This window comes from Mizuhopecten yessoensis, unplaced genomic scaffold (genome assembly GCF_002113885.1).
Source record: "Mizuhopecten yessoensis strain PY_sf001 unplaced genomic scaffold, ASM211388v2 scaffold5519, whole genome shotgun sequence".
Lineage (NCBI taxonomy): Eukaryota > Metazoa > Mollusca > Bivalvia > Pectinida > Pectinidae > Mizuhopecten > Mizuhopecten yessoensis.
Genome location: NW_018406089.1, coordinates 1066575 through 1092113, shown reverse-complemented (window position 1 = coordinate 1092113; position 25539 = coordinate 1066575). Strand labels below are relative to the sequence as shown.

At 37.4% G+C, this 25539-nt stretch overlaps 1 protein-coding gene across 1 annotated transcript in view; it reads right to left on the bottom strand.

Annotated features, from left to right (window-relative positions):
- LOC110450859 (thyrotropin-releasing hormone receptor-like) overlaps positions 1–25539 on the bottom strand; it is a 48567-nt gene that overhangs the window by 7196 nt on the left and 15832 nt on the right. The window contains exon 2 of the mRNA XM_021498631.1: positions 17909–18131. Coding sequence (XP_021354306.1) covers positions 17909–18131 — 223 coding nt within the window. The remainder of the gene's footprint in view (positions 1–17908; positions 18132–25539) is intronic.

Sequence of the window (25539 nt, the reverse complement as noted above, 5' to 3'; positions counted from 1 at the left end):
GAAACGTTTGCACTCCGATAGGTTGATTGCTTTCCGCTCAATATTTAATGACTGATTTTGTTATTTTTTTTTTATCAAACTTGCTTCGTTTACTATTTACTCAAGTCGGATCATTGCTTCTGATTGGCTGACACATATATGGCTATTTCTTTTGTTCATGGATATGTTTTGTTTATGATAGATAATAGTTAGTGGACATTGCCACATTTTCCAGATCTTAAGTCCAAAGTGATCACCTTATGTTGCTTCTGATTGGCTGAAACACATATGGCTATTACTTTCGTTTTATTAATCATGATTTTGTTCATCATAGGTCATACATGTTAAACACTTTCTAGTAGATAGTTAACACAGTGCACGAGAACTTATTAACCCAATCCCATGAAACAAGATGGATGCCAGGACGTCTGTCTTGCTGAAATCTTTTTGATCAAAAGTATCTCCTTATTGTCTAATTTTATTTTTTTATTCTTGGTGATAACCGGTATTTGTCGGATAATAAACATAAATCGTTATAACGAACATATAATTGAAAATGATTGCTGTGGTGTCTGCTTAGTGAATATGGGGGATATATATGGGCAAACACATAGCGAGGCAATTGCTGACTTGTCAATGTTCTAGTCCTAAATTGTTGATTTTGTTTCCTTATAAAGATGCATTTATAGAAGGCTTATTAAAAATGAAATGAGATATACACCCCATCGTCTACTTTTTGATTCATGTATATATTGATAATATTAATATTAAAAACAAATCGAGAACCGATAGCTTCCTGATAATACTGTTATTAAATGCTATTCCGTCTTTGCGTATTGCAGAGTTATCTTCACTTGGGAGCAGGTATTGATTGTTACGTCACTTGTTGGTGAGAGTAACGTCATCAGTTTTTGAGAAAACGACGTAATTTTCTCGCACAACCCAATGACGTAACAATCAATACTTGCCCCCAAGAGAAGATAACTCTGCAATACGCAAAGACGGAATACAAGGCTCTTCTTCAGCGTCATATATTGGATTTTACCTACATCCTTCCAATACTGGTTATCCCCATTACCATTGTTATGCCGGTGCAGGATTTTACCTCCGTCAGAGTAATTAATATCGAGACGGTATTAACAAATAATGGAGCCCATCCCACTGAAATGTCAGAAATAGCCACATATCCAAAGGCGTATGAAATTGAAACATTAATCCGAAACGTATACATTAACAAAAATGTCGTTCATATTTTTTAGTAGTTGTGACCGTAACATGACACCCGGTATCATTATACTGACAACAGGCTGACCAGTCCTTACCGCCATCCATTCAAACCGTAAAGTCAAACAGAGATTATTAAGTACCTAATGTAAGGACTTTAGTTTGTTTCCATTAGGGAACAGTAACCACATAACCTCCCGCACTTAGACGAACACTCAAAACGCAAGTGTCATCTTCTACGTGATTCGTAAGAAGCAACCCCAAGTCGATTCGGAATAAATGGAGATTATAAAACACAACGGGCTGGTAAAGCAGCATTTAGCCTGCAGCCATAATACATCAAAATGGATCACTCGGATGTTAAACCCTCCCTAGCAACATCTATTAGTAAAGTGTTGACTTCAAATCTGAAGTATTGTTTCTTTCGTAATTACGGATTGGTAACTACGGAGATGTTTTGATAAAACGCGTCATCTGCCTGAGATTACTGGACATGGTAACATTACATTCCATCCAGTCCCAATTAAAAAAGAATAAAAAATACAAAAATAGAAAAACGAAAAAGAATAATGATTAAAACAAAACAAAGAATTATAAAAACCTACACCAAAAATCAAACAAAACTATTTTATAACAGTCTTACAAGCCTCTCAACAGAGGAGAGTTAAATATCAATGGATATTCCATAAAACATATAAAGGGCAATGACATCAAATAATACAAAGTGTTTGAGGAAAATGTTAAAAGTAGAAGTTGTTAGTTATTATACAATTATGGACTTTTGTGCTGGTGAATATGATGTGATATGAACCTGAAAGAGTGATATTGACAGAGGCATATTTACCAGCACAAAAGCCCATAACTGTTTTATTATATGCTTTAACAATAAAATAAAACAAAACAAAACTAATGGTTCTGATTTTTGTACGCGAGCACCCATGTAAAATTTAGCCAGGGTTGAATACAACAGTTCATCATTGCAGCTTTCGAAGGCATCGTCTAGGTTCTTTTTCTTAAGATAAGCATGGAGGACATGCACTGCGTGTTCAATGGCCTTTTTTTTTACGCTAACAGCATCTTAATCCTCGAATAGTTTTGGTAATTTTCCTAACGGAGGAGAAACGTTCGCCATCTGACAGATCGCGTCCCAGTCTTACTGCGCATGTGCGCTACGACAGGTTCCGGGGAATTTCCATACAGGCTATATTTAGAAATCGATATTCACCGGATAACCAGTCTACATGAGTTTTTGAGGACTGGTCACGTGTATAGGTTCCGACCAATGTGATTGCTAGAAATGTTCATGCATATAATAAACATTTTTGAACAGACCAATAGTTTTAGGTTAACTCGAATGGTAAATGTATTTACCGTTTCTAAAAAAGAGATTGAAGACTTTTTATATTTCTACAGCAATTAAATTGTATTGGCTGAAGGTCAGTGCAATTTAATAAGGGGTTTGTGACAATCCGACATCACATGCATATATGTATGAAAATAGTGCAAAGTTATAAAATCAGAATTACAGTTATCTTTACTATAACATGTTCAACTATGGTTGTCCAAAATCGCGATCCCCTGTTACCGGTAATGTATGTGATAATATCTCAAATTCAGCACTTTCCAAGCTTTACCTCACAATTACGAGGTCCGAACCTGTCACAAGTTATATTTCGGGCTGATCAATGAACTTGTACGTGAAAGTGTCGAGTAATAAAGATAAGACTAATAGCCTGATCACCCTACTGTTTGTCCTTCGATTACTCTACCCAACTGATAGCGACATATTCATCACACTCATAACTAGATTCATCTTGGGATTTTACAGTTCCTTATTCATAACACAAGACTATTTGAATAATTGATAGGTTGTAATCACGCGCCGTCTGTCCAATGAACTTTTGGATCAACGGATTAGTGTCTATCAGGCTCTCCGAGGCGTTATCCTCGCATAGTCCCCAGACGAAGCCTAGGGTGCATTAACGGGGTCGGATATGTCAGCTCTCGTAGCAAAGACTGGTGGACATCTGGTGATATCAAATGACACATTCCACCTCAGGGGCAAGTATAAATCATTCTATCACAAGTCATTCCCAAGTCCATTATAAAGTTGATTAAGTTGGCTAAATGGCAAACTTGTATATTGATATTAATACACATGGATTTTAAAGGCATTGTTATTGAATATGTGAGTCATTTAGGGCCAACAACACTGTTAAAAGAGATATTAACGAAAATAAATACATCAAATTGTATTGAAAAACAATTATTTGTAGTTTAATAGTTAATTTTTATTAACAATGTAAAGGTATAGGTAAGGGTTTAAAAGTAGCACCTCCTTGAGCGGTATTTATTCTTGGATATTTAGAAAATAAACTTTACACATATGTTGAATATATAACTAGTGGGAAATTTGCAAAAAGAACATAAGACAGCCTTTTGGAGATATCTTTAATCACTGTATTTTAATTTTGACTCCCGATGAGTATCAACAGGGAATATTTCAATGCTGACTTATATTGTAAGCCTACGGGTTCTCACAAATAATTTGATTTTTAATAACGTTGTAAACTTAGCTTTCCATGAGGTTTAGCATCTAAATTAATCACGCTTGTCGGAAAAAAGAAAAGGCTGAATTCTCAGAAACTTCATCTAAAAAGAAAATCTCGAAGAAGTGGTACAAACAGATATTCAAAGAGCAAAACAGAATGGTCTTGTCATTGTCAGCTCGGAAAGAGTTAACACCAATGATACCTGTACTGATGATAAACCATTTGCTACTACGTTTGTTTTGTTTGTTTGTAATGTACCGTCCTCCAAACGGCCAGGGACGGATGCCTTGTGACACCATAGGAAAGAGAAAGCACATAGAAAAGTAAAAAGGCACGAAAGACAGGGAACGATAAAGATCCCATGTGTTACAATGTTAGCAAAATTTCAGTTTTTGGTCACTTCCATATCCCCCTTCGCGGAATTACCTGTACATATTATCTTATATCGTCTAATATATGGGGACAGAAAAGACTAAACACCAAATATACAGATAATAATATCATACCATTTGATACTACGTCTAGTCCAAACAATTGTTGCACGTTTACTGTCGTTAAACATTATGTTAATTACATGAATTGTTCGATTAGAAGCTAAGGTCTTGTCTTTATGTGTGGAATATGTGTGCTCGGTGCCGATCCGATAACGGCTATCGAGGGCTACCTCACTGAATTAACACGCCGAAGGCACACAGCACAGTATTCCACCTGGTCAATGGGTTATGGCAGTGAGAACTGATTGGTCCGATCTAAGTATACTATGACTGGGTAGAGTATCATGTAACTGTGTCAAAGTGGTGACATTCAGTTGTTGTTTTTTATTTGAGATTTAACGTCCTCATCTAAGGCCATATGTAGACGGTTACCTAGGTATGTACAGTGAGATGGCACTTAAACGTAGCCCCCATCAGGCGTGAACAGGGTCTTCATATTACCTTAACTATTGCGAGGACACACAATACCAAACAAACAAAAAGAATCTATTATTCGAATAATTCCTCGGAAGCCAGCCTTACCAATTTCCGACAGTACTTTAGGCGCCAACCATATGCAGACATTTTTCATTTCAGATTGACGATACAAGTTTATGACAGTTCCAGGAAAACGTTTATCTTCTCACACAACAATGATGCTTGATGGTAAAAAACACCGATTGAATAGGACACTCCTTATCATTGATCGACCGCTTCTATAACTCTCCAGTTCTTGCAATTCAATGTAATTTCCTCTAGGATCAGACACATTGAATGTACACGTGTATTTATTGCACGTGGGCCGAGGGTGTTGTACGAAACTATATATAGGATTGACCGGTATTTCTGTTTTTGATGTACTGACATAATGTTTTATGAAAGGGCGTTCTCTGATAATTACTGTCTGCACACAGTCTATGTCACTTTGGCATTTAGTTTCAAGATATTCACTTTATTATATGAAGATGATGGCCAAACGCGATTATACTTTCCGAATTTTGCATCCATACAGCAGCTAAAATAATTTGAAGACAGGATCTAAGGTTTGGTTTTATATTGGCTAACGTCCTATCAACAGCTTAGGTCATTTAAGGACGTGCCTCGAAGTGTGTAATGTATAAGTGCATCTGTGCCGGAGGCCTAGAATATTTGTTGCAATTGCCTCTTTACGATAGTGTGAATCAAATGACGACTTCATATTGCTATCTCGCTGACATACTTGCCAAGGCACCCAGCATATCATATACCACGTTGTCACATTTTCCGACTAAGGGTGTACGTATTCAGAAATATTTTTTTATAGTGTCTAGTCTTTATAAGTTCCTGCAGGTAGGGCGTAAGATTGTACCTGCTACCCCCATTGCATGACCGTAAGACGCGACAAAATTTGGGATCTTATCTTTTCTCTTCTCTCTCAACAACGTTCTTCTTCCTAATGTCTCCCTTGACAATGCCTCACTTTTGGCCTTTAGTTGAGCGTTCGCCCCTGTGAGGATGGCTTTGGATTCTGTCCCCTGGCCGAAACATACCAGAGTCTGTAAAAATGGTAGTTTATACTCCTGTTAAACGCTCAGCAATTTAGGAGTGGGACGACAGGTTCGCCCGTTGTCAATTTAATGTGACCGAGTGGGGTGTCCTGCAGTGTGTCTTCGTCAGTATGTTTCAGCGAGGTAGCACTATAAAGTCGGCATCAGTTCCGCACTATCACAAGGAGACAAACACGGACATATCGCTGCCTCTTAAAACACAAACGCATGCACTACACGCATGCATCTCACAAACAGGGGAGGCCGTCCGTAAATGACCATTGCTGTTGTTAGAACGTAAAACAATACTATACCAAATCAAACCAGTCTAGTCTTTATAACTCAATTATAACAAAGCAATGGACGATAAATTACTGAAGTTATTCAAGGGGTTTGGCCAAGATTTTTTTTACATTTTGTAAAAATAAGCGAAACCTGTACATTTCCGTGATTCAAGCTTGAATGTATAACTTCTCTTTCGGAGAATTGATATCTTTATTTGTCAATTGATGATTTTACCCATACAACATTTATTGGTTGATGTCATCACTTACACTGTTTTGCAGATAATATATAAATATTTAAAGGAGTTTGTCAGAAAGGGTATACGTATTGAACAGGATATCGTATAAGTCTCGGTCACTACACGTATTAGTGTATCAAACGACCGTAAAATATGAAATTATAATAAATCGTGGCCAAAAATTCTTTAAGCGTTATTTCAGTGTTATAATGAAATACGGTAGTAAGGCAGTTTCACCTTTCAATGGTTCTTGATCTATTGCAATGTTCCTTCCTTCATTGGACGTCCGTCCGATAGGTCGTGTTTGCGGTTAACATGAAGAACGTATCCCATCCAGTAACTAAGATCCTCTCCTTAAGGTGAAGTCTCTGTATCCGTCCAGATTCAAGACACATAAGAAACGTCCTTAAATGATATAAGCTATTAATCGGGAAGCTTACCCAAAACACCAAAACAAATCATCTTCCTTCCTTTAAAAATTCTATTCGAAATATGGTGATCTTGGTAAACGTACATGTCAACTTCTTCCTTTGTGTAACAGTTTGGAATTCAAGGGTCAAAATAGCTTTGTTTGCCCGATTACAATGAATCTCAATATGTCACTTATCTCCGTTCCTTTATTATGACTGGACCGTCAGCGTTTGTGCGCTTCTTATAGTTTGAAGTCTTTCCATAAAATATGTTAGGATAAAATATCTGTCAAAAAATGTGTGGCTACTTTGAAGTGCCATCCGAATGGAAAAGCCGCATCTTGATACGATAATTCAAGAAATCCCACCGACTCGCATTATTGTCACACCGGCCAAATAACTCGTTTTTGACTTTAGTTTTAAGCGATCACCCAAACGAGAAATTCATGGTTTCTTATTCCACTGATTAAGATAAACCAGAAGTATATTTGGGATCCTGCTCAAAATGAACTTTGAGTGGGTTATATATACTCTCTTAATATTCGTTGAAAGTTTTATGAAAAACAAAGTTGTCTATCAAGTTGTTAAATGAACTTTTTGACACCGAAACGGTAATCCTGTGTCGTCTACTACCGTAAGTGATAACAAACGAAGCCAAATCAGGTTCTTAAAACTCTAAAAAAATCAATGAGCGGGTCGCAACATGTTGCTTGTTCAACAGCAATGATATATGCACTCCCGTTGAAATAACAAAATCCGTTTATCCACATATCGCCTTTCTGCACTCTGCTATGATAAAATAACAGCGGATCATTTAGAGATCATTGTCGTTCTCAAATAGAAACCAGACAGCACTAATGCTGTGAGGTATATTAAAGTGAAATAAGTGGCTTATGAAGTGTATTTTGTACTTTAGTTGGAAAATCGCCTAGGCGGGAAGCTGTAGCAAAGCTATGTCTATTTACATTGTGAAGCATGCCCGGCAAAAGAATTCTCAAATCTGACATCTCAAGAAACGAACAACAGAGGACGTTAAAACAAAGAAAAAAAAGAAAAAAACAGTAGAAAAAAGACCATTTATCGCTGTCTTTATATGGAAAGAAACTGTTATTTTTCACAAAATCTGTTTTGGCAGTTTAGCTCATTTTCAATACAAAATACTTTCCCGATATGAAAATAAATTTATATCTGCATTAAATCTTTGTTGGTTTGATTAAAAGTTAACGGCTTATCAGCATCGAAGGTCATACAGGCAGAACATGTGTTCACAATAATTTTAACAATCTAACCTCGCCATTCAAATCTTACATGCATTCTATAATGAAGTTCATGACCGTAAAGCGTTCGTCAGAGGCTACTATTGTTTTTGCTAGGTTTCAAGAGTAATGTTCATCTAATCATGCTAATTTGTTACTATGTCAAGAAATGTTTTTCCTTTGAGACATTTTATGAGGGGAGATACATTGATAATAGGACAAGGATGTTCATTTTACCATGAGTATATAAACACTTTTTCAAAATTTGTAAATAAAAACAATGGTTAAATTGCTCAATAATAATGTGTTATATATATATATATTTATATCTTTCATATTATTGTGCTGGGTATCAATAGGCATCACATCCTCTCTATCGCACGGAGACAAATACACCAAAATAAACCCTTCACACCTAAATGCAAACATTGCACACGCGCAGGCACAGCCTTACATGACCATAGCTCTTAATAGGATTAACCAAAACGAACACTTCGACATATTTTTCTCGGTATGTTTACATCTTTCCGGCCGATTTTTGATTACCTGAATTCCTATTTTGACCTCACAAGGTAAATGATGATAAATAAACGATTGTTTATCACGGGAGACAAATAAAACAATATGAACTCCACAAGCCCACTTGAACCGATCATAGAAATTAATAACCTTTTAACAGCATCGGAATACATGTCATGCTATTATAAAAGAAACAAATGACCAGTAAAATGTATCGCAACAAGAAAATGTGAAAAGCAAGTGGGTAGAGGCAGACACATTCACACTTGAAAGAAGACAATATTTATTCGCAATCTTATGCGAGCAAAGAAATGTATAACTGAAAACAAATCGATGTAAAAAGCCATCAATCAGACATACTCTTTAGTGGTTAATACGTAACCGAATCAAAAGCTTTACAAGCTATGCCATTCATACAGAAAACAAATCACACGGCGTTTTTCTTACGTAATGGACGATATTTGTAAATAATTGCGTCCATCAACTGTTATGATTAATATGAATAAAATTCGTCCGATCAAACTAAACTTAGACTTGTAATTCCGGACACTTCTGATCATAATCGAAAACATCGACCTTCATATCACACAAAGAGATAGTTTATTTCCCCATGGGATCAGGATGGCGACTTTCAAACTTGCCCAAAGCTTTCCCTAATCTACAACATGTTTTTCCATCAGCGGTTGACGGCTTACACGGAAGTCAATATTTTCAATATAAAATCAGCTCAGACATGTTCACACTATAAGTTCAAGAAGCTATGGTTAGTTTTGCTTCCTGAGTTTAACGTCCTTTTAACAGCTTATGTCAGCTATGACGTGCCTCTATGTTTGTTATGTATACTTGTATTTGGTATGGATGTTACTCTAAAGAATGGGAAAGTTCACGATTGTAAAACCAGTTGGTCATGTTGTAATACAGATAGAGACAGTGGATCAAGTAGAAGACTCTGTGGAGTTCTCGATTTCAAGCTTAGGAAGGTATAGACGGTCGACATGGTGACTGCATTTATTGTTATTTTAAGACGGCACAACGTCGATATATCTGAAATAATTGGACTTGGTTAGGTCTTTGTTATGATAGGTTCGTCAATCAATTCACCCTTATACGAAAACAAAAACATGTAGGGCAGCAGAGGAGCACAATTTGATAAACAATCAACACTCAAAACAAGATTCTCGATGACATTCGATAACAAATCGAGCTTTTAAAGTTTAATGCCCAAAAAAAACAATACTTGGCAATGAAAAACCCGCTAAAAAGCTTCTGGCTACGATATCAACAAACTTTTGCGTCTGTATCAAAATAGGTTTTATCTTCAGTTGGATGTCAAGTTTTTGGGAGATTAAACTTGAAACAACATTTAGTGGAATCAAAATGATAATTGTGTGATAATGGTATCGAAAGATAAACTAATAACTAATTTCCCAAGATCTCCTCCTCTCATCACAATCTGGTTTCCGACAAAATCATTCATGTGAAACCACCCTTTTAAATATTGTTAATAATTAGGGACAGGAAATTAATCATGGAAATATAAACGGTGTTGTTTTCCTAGATTTTAGGAAGGCTTTTGACCTAGTTAACCATACTGTATTAATAGAAAAATTGAAAATGTATCAATGTGATGTCACTGCTATATCAAATCTTTTTTGAGTGATAGGTATCAAAAAGTCTCTATTTCAGGAAATCTATCTGAGGCCATGAGGATAACCAACGGGGTACCTCAGGGCTCAATCCTTGGTCCTTTGCTGTTTTTAGTATTTATCAACGATTTACTGTTGATAACTCCTTGAAAACGGACATGTACGCAGACGGCTCTACACTGTCTGCTTCTGGAAAAACGGTTGATTTTGTCAGAGCGAAATTAGAACATGTTTTAAAGAAAGTGGAAGACTGGTGTTCTGAAAATAAAATGATTGTTAACGTAGATAAGACAAAATGTATGGCTTTAACAACTAAACAGAGACGCTGTAAATGAAGTGAAAATGAACTTAATTTGACTTTTAAAAATGAGAAAATACAGGAGTAAAATTAGACCACCACTAATAATTTTCAGAACATATAAATTTCATTCTGAAGAGGGTAAGTTGTGGTTAGGGCTACTCCGTCGTATCAAACAGTATCTGCCAGTAACTGGACGGTTGAAATATTTTAATTCATGTGTTTTCCGCATTTTGTATACTGCTGTACAGTGTGGGGAGGCTGTACTGATAATATAATGAACAAGCTAAATAAATTACAAAAACGTGCAGCACGTCTAATTTTAGATGTTCCATTTGAAACTCCTTCAAAAGAAATGTTTTCTGTGTTGAAATGGATGCCTATCAAATTGTATAATAATTATAGAAAGACTGTAATGACTTTAAATGTGTACATGGACTTTCTCCTGAATATTTATGTTCTTGTTTTAAACATGTAAACAGTGTCCACTCCAGAGCTACACGACGGGCTGAACAGAATGTGTTGTACATTCCTAAGCATAGGACAACCTTCTATTCTAGTCACGTTGTTTTATCAAGTTGTAAGACTTGGAATGCACTTCCAAATGATGTCAGGTCATCACCATCTTTTAACACTTTTAAGCATAGAGCTATAAAGCACTACTGTGATTCATACTTTTAGATAAAGAAAACAGTTTTTAATTTATACTATATTAGCGTATATCCTGGTAATTTTTATACTTTGCTATATTAGCATATATGTATGTAAGGCTCCGGCCATTTACCTATTATCAGACCTTCAAAGCATGAGAGTGATATTTGATATATTGTACTATATAATTGCATGTAATATTTTCAGCAATCTCATAACTTATATTTGAGATGTCATTTATGTTTAATTTATATTACTATGTTTTAAGAAATACTATGTAAACACTAACACATTTTACTAACATAGAAGTCCCTGAGGGAGATTAGCCTTTGGCTAAATCAGGTGTTTTTTTAATCCTCAATAAATAAAGTTTATTATTATAACGACATAGAATTAAAAATATGTTATCACAAACGTCCTTATCTTAAAATCCCATGTACATTTCGAAGAATACAAAAGAATTGAATCTGCACCTGCAGGAGCCAATTTCCATAAATATGTAACAGCACAAATATCGGCCATCTATGACAGAATCACTATCAGGATCCAGTTTATAATCAGTTTTTAGACACGTTTTACTTTAAGTTCCTAATGATAAATATAATGAGTTTCCGGAATTTCGCAACCATTTACAAAATCCTTATGCTATATAGGAAATTACATACTTCCTATGTTCGCTAGACAGCTTTTAACAGATTAACACAATATTGATCGATGCGAGGTCCATGCGGGTTTCTAGTTTCTTCCTGAAGTATATACACATAGGACAGTTAAAAAAGAGAAATTAACTTGTTCATTTTGTTTCCTTGGATACATGTGCAACCTTATTTGCAATTATAGTAAAAAACGTTAACGATATTTTTTGTTCCAAACTATTTAGTTGATTTAACGTCTTATTGACAGGTAAGGTCATATAAGTGTGATAGCGTGGATATAATGCCGACTTTCGAGCGCTAAGTCATTGAAATAATATGCAAAAGGCCACCAATAGCACAGTTATTATTGGATTCTTAACGGCCCATCACACACCAGGACCAATAAAAGGAAGTTAAAACATGTTAAAGGAGGAGAAATCACCTAAACGTAAGGTAAAAGACAAACGTCAACTTCAAAATGTCAAACTGGATATGGGTTGGTTATATCTTTTTGAACAGACAAACACATTTTAGGTAGGTTATAATTCTTTAGGTAATATTGGTTTCGTAAAAGAGATTTGAGACCTGTTATATTAACATACATTTGTTCTATTGGTGGCTGAAGGTCAACAAAATCTAAAACAAGTGTTTTACTGTTCGTGACATGCTATGCATTGAACTTGGTCTTCGCTTTTCAATAAATAAGAATGGGTAATGTATGAATGATCCCTCCGGTGACGGGCAAGGACAACTTCGTCTCGGCGGTTTTCTCTATAACTTAAATACAATTAACCGATTTTGGGTTTTCTAAAGTGTAATTTGTTGTCAACGCATTGATCCAATCATTTTGTCATTTTCATCTTACCAAAGTTATTAACGGTTTAAAATATGTAAAATGAAGTTGGAAATCAACAGGTGGTAGCAATTTCCCACCTGGTTTTATTATGATGAACGCTGGTTAACGAGTTGTTGCCATTTCCTTTAATGCTGAATGTCTAGCTGGGAATAATAACTACAATTTTAAAGATGTTGGTAATTTTGGGCCTAAAGCGTCAAAAAAAGAACTTTATTTAGTGTTGTTTAGCGTCCTATCAACAGCTATGGTCATTTAAAGACGGCCTCCCCTGTGTGTAAGATGCATGCGTGTAGTGTGTGCGTGTGTGTTTTGGGAGGCTGCGATATGTTCGTGTTTGTCTCTTTGTGATAGCACGGAACTGATGCCGACTTTATAGTGCTACCTCACTGAAACATACTGCCGAAGACACCCAGCAGGACACCCCACTCGGTCAAATTATACTGACAATGGGCGAACCAGTCGTCCCACTCCTAAATTGCTGAGCGTTAAGCAGGAGTAGAAACTACCATTTTTACAGACTCTGGTATGTCTCGGCCGGGGGATAGAACTCAGAGCCTTCCTCGCAGGGGCGAACGCTCAACTGAAGGTCAAAAGTGAGGCATTGTAAAGGGAGACATCAGGAAGAGGAAAGTTGTTGAGAAAGAAGAGAAAAGATAAGATCCCAAATTTAGTCGCCTCTTACGATCATGCAATGGGGGCAACAGGTACAATTCTTACGCCCTACCTGCAGGGACTATTTGCAGTTGTAAACGCTTGTTTCAAATAGAAACCTAAACGACTCTGTACCCAAAATCAACTCTTATTGGGGACTCGAGCTACAAAGCTGTATTTTGAAGGCAAGATTTGTTTAGTTTGGTTTAATTTTATTAACCGTCCTATTAACAGCGATGGTCATGTATGTGTGTAGTGTATGCTTGCTTGCGTATGTGTATACAGGAGACAGAGTATATTGGTTGCTTGCCTCCTTGTGATAGCGCGGATCTGATGCCGACTTTATAGTGCTATCTCACTGAAATGCCATGCCGAAGGCACCCAGCACAGCATTCCGCCCGGTCACATTATACTGACCACGGGTGAACCAGTTCCCCTAAATGTTCCCCATTGCCTTCCTCAACTGGGCGGACGCTCAACATTAAAACCAAACGTAGAAAGAAAGATAAAGATCCCACATATTGTAATGGGTGCAGCAGATTTATTTTAGTCGCTTTTGTGTCCCTAAAAAAAGGACATCAAAGCAAATCCCCAATTTTGCAGGGGATTCAAACATAAGTCGCCTTCTACAATTCACGAGTGGGTAACAGCAGGTGTATGTATTCTATTCCCAATTCCCACACCTGCAGGGGTGTGAAGGCAATGCATCTCATCTTTCAGTGAGGAGCACAAGCCGATTTCTCAGTCATATTATAGACTTTCAAAAACATCAAACGATATAACATTGGTTCACGTTTACCTGTGTATTTCTTGCATAAATGACACCTCGTCTTTAAAATACATTGAACATCCGACACTATGTAATATTTGCAGGGTTGAGTTTAGTACCGACATATGGTACGGATTACGGACCGGAATTGCGGTACGGAAAGAGTCGAGTAATGTATGTATGACCGGACACAAACGTGGCCGCACCAATATGCCTGTATTTTTATCTATTGATGAATCAATTAATAATTAATGAAGGATAATGAGGAAACATTTTTGGTAAAAGCTAAACCCCCAACGTCCCCACAAAGGCTAGTATTATTTAGATGAAGTAAAAGAAAGAGGTAATGAAGGTAGAAAGAGGAAATGAAGCGAGAATGAACATATATAACCTAAGTACCAAGTAACAACAGCAGGGGATTTTAATGCAGACCAATGTTGGTTTCTCTATTGCTATCCTTAGTAGACGACGAAGAAAAATGAGCCCTGATTCTGCACGTGTTGGTTGGTTGGCAGTGTTTTCTACAGCTTTTCTAGTAATTGGACCACTTCTGGCACATCTTTGTAAGGAGGCTATCACGTGTTGGCTGGTTGGTAGTGTTTTCTACAGCTTTTCAAGTAATTGGACCACTTCTGGCACATCTTAGTAAGGAGGCTATCGCGCTTGTCTTGACAGATGCCCCATCAGACCCTAGCAACATCACATTAACAACATCATAGTGTCAACAGCAACCATTTAATGCTTCATAATAGTAAATCCGTTTGGAAGGTCAACGTTTTAAAGACGCCTTCCTCGATAACGACATAACACCATAGGTTTTTTTGTTGTCACTGAAATGTCAGTCCTTTTGTCACAGATAATAGAGAAAAAGTTTGCATTTTAGCATCCTACAAGACCTCTTGTAATTCTTCTGCTGTAATATAGGAATGGTAATTGTCTTTTTGTCCACAGTTTGATGAGGTTACTTCAGTGCATCCTTGAATATGAAAAAAATGAAGACGATAATTGTACTTTTGAGTCGCATTTTGTTTATTCGTTATCCAGTGAACTGTTCTTAAACTGCCTGATTTCTCAAATAAATTCTTTCCTAACAGTCTCTTCAAACACTGAAGCTGGGAGCGTAATTTTGCGATATTCAGAAAACAGAGGTCTTTCAAATGTTGATGTTCTGAATTTTTTACTTCCATTTGTCATTTTATTATTTCGATTTGCTCTCAAATTGCATGTCATTGTTTTCTGTCGGTGCCATACCGCTACCAGGGATATCTTCGTTGCCATAGCCTTTGGATTTTGTATCCCCCGCTTTCACCGAAACGGGGGATATTAATATGGGTCTGTCCGTCTGTCTGTCTGTCTGTCTGTCTGTCTGTTTGTCTGTCACGCTTCGTTTCCGTGCAATAACTACAACAAATGTTGAATAATTTTCTTCAAACTTGGTCACAGGGTTAAATGCCTTAAGGTCTCGGTCAAGTTCGATAACCACTTTCAGCAGACCTCATTTGGCGGAGTTAATGCCCATTGAATAACAAAAAACGTAATTATCTGTCGGGTTTTGTTTCTGTGCAATAACTATAACAAATGTTAAATGATTTTCTTCAAACTTGGTTCGATTTTGATGAAAATTGGTATATAAGGATATTAGGGAACTGCGAATTCAACCGCATATGTTCCGTTGCCATAGGAACTACACAGAGGATTCTGATTGGTTGCAATTTAGATATTGTTTGATTTCGATGAAAATTTGTATATAGGGGTATTAGGGGACTGTAAATTCAATCACATATGTTTCGTTGCCATAGGAACTACACAGAGGATTCTGATTGGTTGCAATTTCGAAATTGCTCAATTTCACTCAAATTTAGTAAGTACATTGTAGGTGTAGTATGGCAATGCGATCCTTTTCTGGTGCATCTTTGCTTGGTCCCCACTTACAATTAGTTCATGTTGCTGTAGATATTGTTAAGATGTTTCAACCAAATTCCTTGTGCACATTCAACTCGTGCTAAGTTTGCCAACCGATGTGATTTGTGCATATTTACGGATAATCAATGAGGTATAGGGCTTTTTTTCTTACAGTTTCAAGCTATAAATTATGTCTCAACAGTACGATACTCACATGTTTAAACCTAACCACAATAATGTTAACCTACAATATGTCCTGCAAGCGGGGGATATACATTCCACGAATTTGCTTGTTATCGTAGCAACATGTACTGCTAGGTTTGGCCTGACTTGCCCAGTGATTTACTCGATCTCCAATTCACTTCGTTTTATTTTCAGAGTAATTTTGCGTATGAGAAATACGATTTATGAGGACATAAGTTCTATCCGGTCAATGACGCATAGATTGCTTCAAAATCTTCATTCCACAAACGAGTAACTAAAACACTTCACTGCCTGCCATTTTATTTGTGTTTTTTTGTTCGGAATTCCTGGTGATTTTTTATTATGTTATAATAGGTTCCGATATCCCCGGACGCAATGGTTTAACGTGGGTTTCGAGATCCCCACAGAGTAGGTAAGATTACCCTTAATTTGTAACCTTTCCAAAGCCGATTTGTTCGTGCTAAAAGCGGCCCCAAAGTATGATTGGGATGCGCCGTTTTTCTTTACGGTGCGTTAATACCGCAATTGCGCAGTGAGGAGAAAGCACTGCCGTTGGGGGTAAAGGGGTTTACGTCCTATCAACATCTAAGGTCATATAAGGACGTTCCTCCGTGTGTTGTGTTGGGGCCATAAGTCGCCATTTGCGTCATGCAGTTGGCCGATTTTCCGAAACAAATATTTCCGCAATTATTATTACTATTTGTCTGTTCCCGACTGCTAATACATTCCGTTGTCTCCGGCACACATACAAACATGCATGCATAAACAACACACGTGGATGTACATCTTTATATTACCTTAGCTATTCATTGGACGTTAAAACCTATAAAACAAAAACCTTTGAAACCTAAAAAGGTATTAATTTAGAGTTCTTCAGTATCTTCCCTTGCCATGCAGCAAGGTTTTGGATCGATGGCGAAACAAGTCCAAAAACAAAACAATCATTCTAGGCAAAATATTGTTGAATTACAGATTTAAACCCCTCCACATTTTAAACAAACAAATAAGAAGAAGGGCGGGCAGTAGTTCTTGAAAAGGGAAAGTTTATCGTCACAGTTGCCTACTTCTTGACCTGTGTTATCAATCAGTTTGTTACTGATGGAAGGGGATGGCGCAGCCACAAGTTTTACCATAGTTTCTTTGAAACAAAAAGATCGGGATATAATCAATTGGGTTATACAGTGAGTATCTGGACTGGGGAAAACAAGTATTGTTAATGCTGGTGTGTTGTGATTTTTATTGTTTGATACCTAAATGGACTTTAAAGTCCAGAGCATGATAATTTCATTTATTTGACGACATATTGAATTTATCGCACACTTCCGGTGCTCGGCACTTAATAATTTCATTATTTGGATGAATCACTGATTGATTTGCATTGGTTTATTTTTGAACTTGCCATAAAGCTATTGAAGGGCGGGGTTCAAAATAAAAGCGAGGAAGCTGTGGAAAAATATACGCCATTGATAAAATGTATTTATCTAAAAAAAATATTTTTCTCTGAATTATTATTATCAGTGACAACTAATCATCGGCACTTTAAACATTTGAGCTGTAATTGGTTTTTGTTTTTCGTCATCGATTGTTTTATGTCATTTATTTTTCCTATTTTAATATGCTGTTAGGAATGCAGTTTTGGAAAAAACCCACCTTAGTAGTAAGTCACTTAATGTTAGTTGGTGGTTTAGGTTAAAACTTCCTATCAACAGCAACGGTCATTTAAGGAAACTTAAGAACCTGCCTCGTTATGTGTAACATATGTATGTTGGTCAATGCTATCAACATGTTAATACTGTTAATCAAACATGCTGAAATAAAATGAAAATATACTTACTGCAAGAGAGTATCCGATGATAGGCTTTTCTGAATTTTAGCGACATGAGACTGTAGAGGATGGGATTGACGGCACTGTTGATGTACACCATGATGCGACAAAAGAGCCAGAACCAGACGTTGAGGTACTTATAGTCTGCTAAGGAGTTATATACCACTATAGCCCGGTACGGCAGCCACAGCATGGCAAATACCACCACTATCACCACCAACATGCGTATCACCTGTAAAGCAATATTAAGAATTTGGATTATTTTGGTCCGTCACTCTCTATTTTTCATTCAGTGAAATATACGTTTATTTTCGCCAAGACCCACGATATGTAAGGTAAAAACACCACCGACAGAATGAGAAACAACATGCAGGGCGTAAGAATTGTACCTGCTGCCCCCATTGCATGATCGTAAGAGGCGACTACATTTGGGATCTGATCTTTTCTCTTCTTTCTAAACAACTTTCTTCTTCCTAATGTCTCCCTTAACAATGCCTCACTTTTGTCCTTTAGTTGGCTTTGGGTTCTGTCCTCTGGCCGAGACATACCAGAGTCTGTAAAAATGGTAATTTCTACTCCTGCTTAACGCTGAGCATTTTAGGAGTGGGACGACTGGTTCGCTCGTTGTCAGTTTAATGTGATCGGGTAGCACTATAAAGTCGGCATCAGTTCCGCGCTATCACAAGGAGACAAACACGAACATATCGCAGCCTCCAAAAAACACACACGCACACACTACACGCATGCATCTTGCACACAGGGGAGGCCGTCCTTAAATGATCATAGCTGTTGATAGGACGTTAAACAATACTAAACCAAACCAAACCCTGTGCTGATTCGGGAAAAGACTACCTATGCCATATCTAACAGCATGTTGTAAGAGGCAGCTGATGTTAGCCACCTGGAGAATCGTGGGTTTTCCTCTGTGCTTTCTACATAATAGTCACTTTCCACGGCTACGCAAAGGGACATGCAAGGAAGGGTATACACAGTACAAAAATGTGAGCTGGCAAGATGCCGCGTGCTTTGAAATACATTGATCTTAAAATGATTTTCAGATTCTACCAGTAGATACCGTAACGATATTGAATTTTGTTAAAAACAGGCAAACAGTTATATCAAATATGGTATTGTGTGCTGTGTACATACAGACACGGGCTATACTTTACCGTTAACTTTTCATGTTGCTTGTCTAACATCACAAATCAATAGCGTAAACCACTGATTGGAGAACTGCAAAGAATGTCGTTTGCCGGAAAGACGTATTTAACCTCGCATCTTTTATTTATATAGACTAAATGGCAATGTGTCCATTTTATGATAACGGCAAGACAGTAATAACGGTACTGCGAACAAAATGATTGGGTCATATTGACCAGCTGATTGGTTTGGTTTAGTTTGGTTCAGTATTTTTTCAACGTCCTATCAACAGCTATGGTCATAATTAAAATGTAAAGTTGGAAATATAACATTTATCGATTTGCTTTCATTTATAACATTACAATAGGTTTATCATTTAAGCTTGGATAGTGAAAAAAGGTAATTTTTTGACAGAATAGGCCTCCTATCACCTGAGCAAATAAACTAACCAAACATGATAACAACGAATGTATTTAAGGATTGACCTTCATTTTGACGGCGTTTACGGGAGTATGAACGCCTAGCCCTTTCCCACTGCGTATACGCTAATTTATACGCAGTCAGAGTTTACTAAGCTGAAGAAAGGAGATATGTAAATATTTCAAAATAATCATAGTACTGACAGGAAATTCGTTACATTTGTTTAAACGTTATAGCCTTAAAGTAGCTGTTATGATAATTGATTTGCCTTATGAGGATAACCGTTGGGGTTGTAAATGTAATTGTTAGAGACGGTACAGAGGCAAATAATTCCACCATTACATGTCTGAGAATCAAAAGTGGATACTAACAACTACATCGGAGCAGACAGGGGAAGAGGCTTATTATATAAGCATATCACTCCCGTCAACCTTTTCTACGATTAATTTTACAAGCTGAAAAAAAAGACTCGCTGCTCGATATTTTAGAAGATTCGTACCGCTGGTGTACATAATATACACATATACTTGACCGTTTGACTTTATGGTTGCGGCACATTTTAAACCTTTGAATTCACCCAGCGGACCTTTGTCATAACCAATTCAATGAGTCGGGTTGATACATTGATTTATAAATTTAAATGTTTTTTTATAGTTGAGGGTCCGTGTCCTTGCAGCAGTGCCTGTGCTCTAGTTAAAATGCAAATACTTCACACGTTTGATTAACAAGTTTGTTTCTCATAATAAATACAATGAGATCGGGTGGTTTGATTTTGTAGGCTTCATTTACGAAAGAGACTCAATGTGTGTAATGTATGCCGGCATTTATGTATCTGTGCTTCAGAGAGTATGTTTGTGTATTTACCACCTTGGGATAGCGAGATAGCGAAGATCTGATGCCGACTTTAAAATGCCATCTAAACATCCCCCCCCCCCCACCCGAATAACGAGGGGACATTGCAGAACCTAAATATTGATCTCCTGTCTCCAATTGCAACATTTGGGATCTATATCTTTTCTTGTATCCAACCATAGCTATTGAACGTTAAACGCCCGTACAAATAAGGACAATGCAATGCAATACGACCAATGTGCGCTCTCCTAGTTTACGAAGACGAACTTCTAGGCATGGGGAATTATGCAGTCATTATAATTATTCTTGGAGAGGTTCTCTTGCAGCATGTTAAAACAGCATGGCTAACAGTCTGACGTTAAAAACGACTTGTCTCTGACAACAAAATCATATAGAAAACCTTTCGCTTTCTATTTTCGAAAATACTGTATTTTTTCAACGTCTGTGTCGGCAGAGCGGAAATTTGTTTTCCATTCTTTGTCTGGTTCTGTATATGGTCGTATTGTCGTATTTCGTGTTGTGTTATATAGACTAGAACAAGCACGGCTTGTTATAATAATATTCTTTAGTAGTATATTACATGTACATTTCTGTCACGAACATCGGTAGAACATATATCAGGTATCTCAAAAGGAATATTTCGATCGATTGTAGTTCCTGATTAATTCGGAACTGATGTGTTTAATTATTAGATTTTAACAAACGAGTTAGACTTGAACTCACTTTCGTTATAATTTGGTAAAGTTAGTTATTGACTCCCTATCGGCCCCTCAACACTGTTTCATCGCGTGACAGATCAACCTCAGGCAGAATCAAAATCCACGGAGGAACATCAATTGTTTCGAATGATCAAAAGGAGCATTAACTTGCTGTCTATTTTACATCGAAAAACTCCACAAGAAACCATATGACAGTACGGTGTCATGAAAGCTTTTCAAAAAGCTGGTATGTCGGGACATCTTCCATAATACGTTCTTGAGATATCCAGTATCACGTGTTTTATCCACGCTTGCATACAACCATGCACGCAAACATTTCCAAAATGGAGGCACGTCCTTTAATGACCTTAGCTGATAATATAACATCAAACCTAATAAAACCAAAATCTTGACCAGAAAACATATCATTAATTATGTAAGAATTGCACTTTGCGTAGTCATGAAATGACCGGCTTTAAATGAGAGAATATAGGGACTCATTAGCCCATTGTCATTGTAATGTTACCGGATGGAGTGTCATGTTACCGTGTCCTTGTTATGATAATTGAGTAAGTTGACACTTTGACCCCATCATGCGTGGACACGTCTTGTGACCTTAGCTATTAATCGATCAACAGTGATGCCTGATGCCGACATGTCTATCATCTAACAGTGCTTAACAGATAAAAGGGGATTGACCGGGAAAGTACGTTTAGCCGACGTGCTGTTCTCTCGCTATTTTATATACATATAGATGTTCTTTTCCTTTGCATTATTTCCCTATTATCGGATCATTACCTATTTCATAATATAAGCTGGTCTCTGCTTGGAATTTACAACCTATATGACACGATACCTTCTTATATGCCACCAATGACACTAACGTTTCCTTATAATGTGTTCGGAGCCGCGCCGTGTAAGTCTGAGCACCAATGGTTAACGACAGACGTAGATCTATCAACTGCTTTGCCCGTTTTAGAAACTGCAATGTGTATAATTTCCTGACAAAGCATAGGCTATTTTATTATAAATATAAAAACACTGTCGTCGATGCAAAATACCAGCATAACAACATTGCTATCATTTGGAAGATTGCTGGAAAAAAAATCAATAGTACAGGTCAATGCTAAGTGTCAAAGGGTTTAAGGCATTCCTTTCTAATTAGATAAAATGATTCATGAGAATGCGACGACATCACATTACCATTTAGAAGCACGACAAAAATAAAATGAATGTCCTAAACAAATCATAGAAATTTTATTAGTTTGGTAATGGTTTCCCCTTTCTCTCAATAGCTGAGGTTATATGTATCTCTCTCTCTCTCTCTCTCTCTCTCTCTCTCTCTCTCTCTCTCTCTCTCTCTCACACACACACACACACACACACACACACTTCGGTATTAGATACAGAATGCCAGGAATTAATTCCACTGCATCATACAGCTGACCACTGCAACGTATTATTTCAATGAAATGCGCACGATATATCACCTGGGCCGTTTCGTTTATCGTGGTCCAAACAGCTAAACCGGTTGGACCAGAGTTGTTTGTTTATAAAATAAGGTCGGACCTAGGAATCTGATGCTGCTTTTTGGCAAGCCTTGACAAAGCCTTGCAATGCCTGCATAAACATTTGAAGGTCCACTAGTATTAATACGCCAAATGTTACATTTAAAAACAAACAAACCGTTTGTTACACATAAACGGACAGGCCTCTGATCACATTTTACTAACAAGCCATTTTCGGAAAATCATTTATTGCTAAACGTCAAGCACAGAAAAAGAAGAGCCAGTTTTAACTTGTTCCTCTCAGTTTGAGAAAGAACCCATATGTTTCTCTTTTAGGCGAACGCTCAACCTCAATGCAAAAAGAGAGGTTTTGTCAAGTAGCACTCGCAGGCTCGGAACGAATAGGCCTGCTGTACCCATGCATATTATCTTCAAAAGGCGATAAATGTCCCCCCCCCCATCCCCCCTTCAGCATCGTACTTCCCCCATTCCACCGTCTTCTGATTAGGAGACATTGAAGAAGCAAACATTGATTTGCTGCCCCCATTACATCATTCGTGATGTCTACATATTTCTGTTCACTTCCCTAATCTCTCTTTTCGGTAGTGTTGTCTAAGGCACCCGTTTTCAAATGATCCTGGATATTGAAACTCATCCAAACAAGCAATTCACTACTAATGATATCCCTTATTAAACCTGTGCAATACGACAAACTGATGAGTTCTATCCTCTAGACCGAGATTACACAAGACCTTGTATAATTTCAGCTTTCAGATTTGCATTCAGCTTTATATGAAAGTCGTCAAGGACTGGTATGCTCAGTGTCAGAATAACGAGACTGGGCGAGATTTCAAAGTTAACACGTACGTGTGGGATGAGATTTCCGCGAGGTGACGACACTTTTATGTAGGGCTAAGAGCTACACCATCATGGTCAGACCTTGTATGGCCTTAGCTGCTAGTAGGACGTCAACCAAACTAAAATGTTAACAAACTAATGTGCAATACGTGTACAAAACAGCGAATGTTTGAGCCTGATGGGATTTAAATGTCCATTATGATTACGTAATCGTTTGAAATATGAGAAAATTGAACACAAATAAGTCCTAACTCTCACAGGATCGTCGGTTCGATCGTTCACTTAATTATCATTGTAATTAAAAAGGTTGACATGTGAATCCGCATAATAAAACTCAATTTCAAAGCGTCAATATATAAGCCATTAAAACCACGACGGACATTTTTATCAAAACACACTAACCAAACGCCGTATGTTTAACGTTTAACTACCCTACATTGAAACGGATCACGTTTTCTAACATAATCGTGTAGGCCAATCAGAGTCATGACGGCCATCTTCAATCACGAATCTGGATATTCGGTTGTAAGACGTGTTAACTATAACCTCGTTTTTGCAGTCTCTAAAAAACCTCCAAGTTTAAACCAATCAGAGAACATGGCGGACATATTTGTCTTCCGAGTCGGTCAAAACATTATCAGAGCAAAAATTAGTATGCAAATTAATAAACGTCCATGTGAAAAACGGATCAACAAGTTAAACGCGTAAGATAATGAAGCAAAATAATAAGAATAAGAAATGCGATAAAAACAGTTGCGTGTTATGGATTTAAAAACATTATCTATCCATTTTCACCAATTGTCACGTGCCGCTATTAGTGCATGTTGTTATGTTGCCGCCGGTAATACTATTTAATGGCTTTACAAGCAGATCATTTACCTCTCCATCACATGATTGCCCTTTTAACACACGACTGCTTTCTGGATAGTTCGTCAGCTTACATCTGATTACCTCGTGTTAATAAGAATATTTAACTGTAGGACCAGCTCAACTGACCCAAAAAATGAAATTATTTACTTTGTAAAAGCGGGTAGTGAGGTGTACTCTATCTAACAAAGCTTTATTAGGTCGATGTACCGCATTTCTTGAAGTCTTTTGCTTGGGAGTTATGTCATTGAGTTACATAATGAAGACCTAGGGAGACACAGTACATGAAGGATAACACTTAAAGCGACAGAGTGCGTCGCAAAAGGGATTTGAAAGTTTTGGCTTTACTGGGTTTACTATTTTATTAACAGCTATAGTCAAGTTAGTAGAAAGCCGTTCCTGTTGATCATGTTTTAAGTAAAGATGTAATAGAGCGGCTAATGCAAAATAGTTTAAGCTGTCTTAAGTTCAAACGGGTACAGTTCTCTTCTGACTATATGGTGTTCAATTTCATCCAAAAAACACCAACACACCCTGCCTCCTGCACACACACACACGCAAGGACGCAAGCACGCTTACACAACACACATGGATGCACGTCCTTAAATGACCTATGATGCTGATAGGACGATAAACCCAATGAAACCAAACCAACCAGTTTCGTCCAAAGCTAGATTCATTAAAATTGCTTCAGCTGAGGAACATATGCTATATCAGGTAAACAGCAGGATCATACGCAGCTGATACTGTCGTCCCGACTTTAGAGCCGGAGATGTGTCAAAGTAAAGGTTCGTGTGTTAAACCGGAAGCGTATTCAATTTATCGTTAATTGCTGTACCCCACTGCATATTATCTTCAAAAGGAGATTAAGGTGCATCAGATTCGCGCTATCGCAAGGAGGCAAAAACATCAACATACACTGTCTCCGGCACACATGGAGGCACGTCCTTAAATGACCTTAGCTATTAATAGGACTTTAAACAAAATACAACAAAAAACCACTACGTGCAGGATCGCCTCCCCCCTCCCCGCTTTTGATTAAGTGTCATTGAAGCAAACATTGATTTGCTGCCCCCATTACATCATTCGTGATGTCTATATATTTTTGCACATTTCCCTACTCTCTCTTTTCGGAAGTGTTGTCTAAGGCACGCGTCTTCATATGACCTTGAACATTGAATCTCATCCAAACAAGCAATTCACTACTAAAAATTTCCCTTATTAAACCTGTGCAACAAAACATGGGTTGGAGGCACGGTTGTCTAGTGGCAAGACGCTGTGCTCATGAACGAAGGGT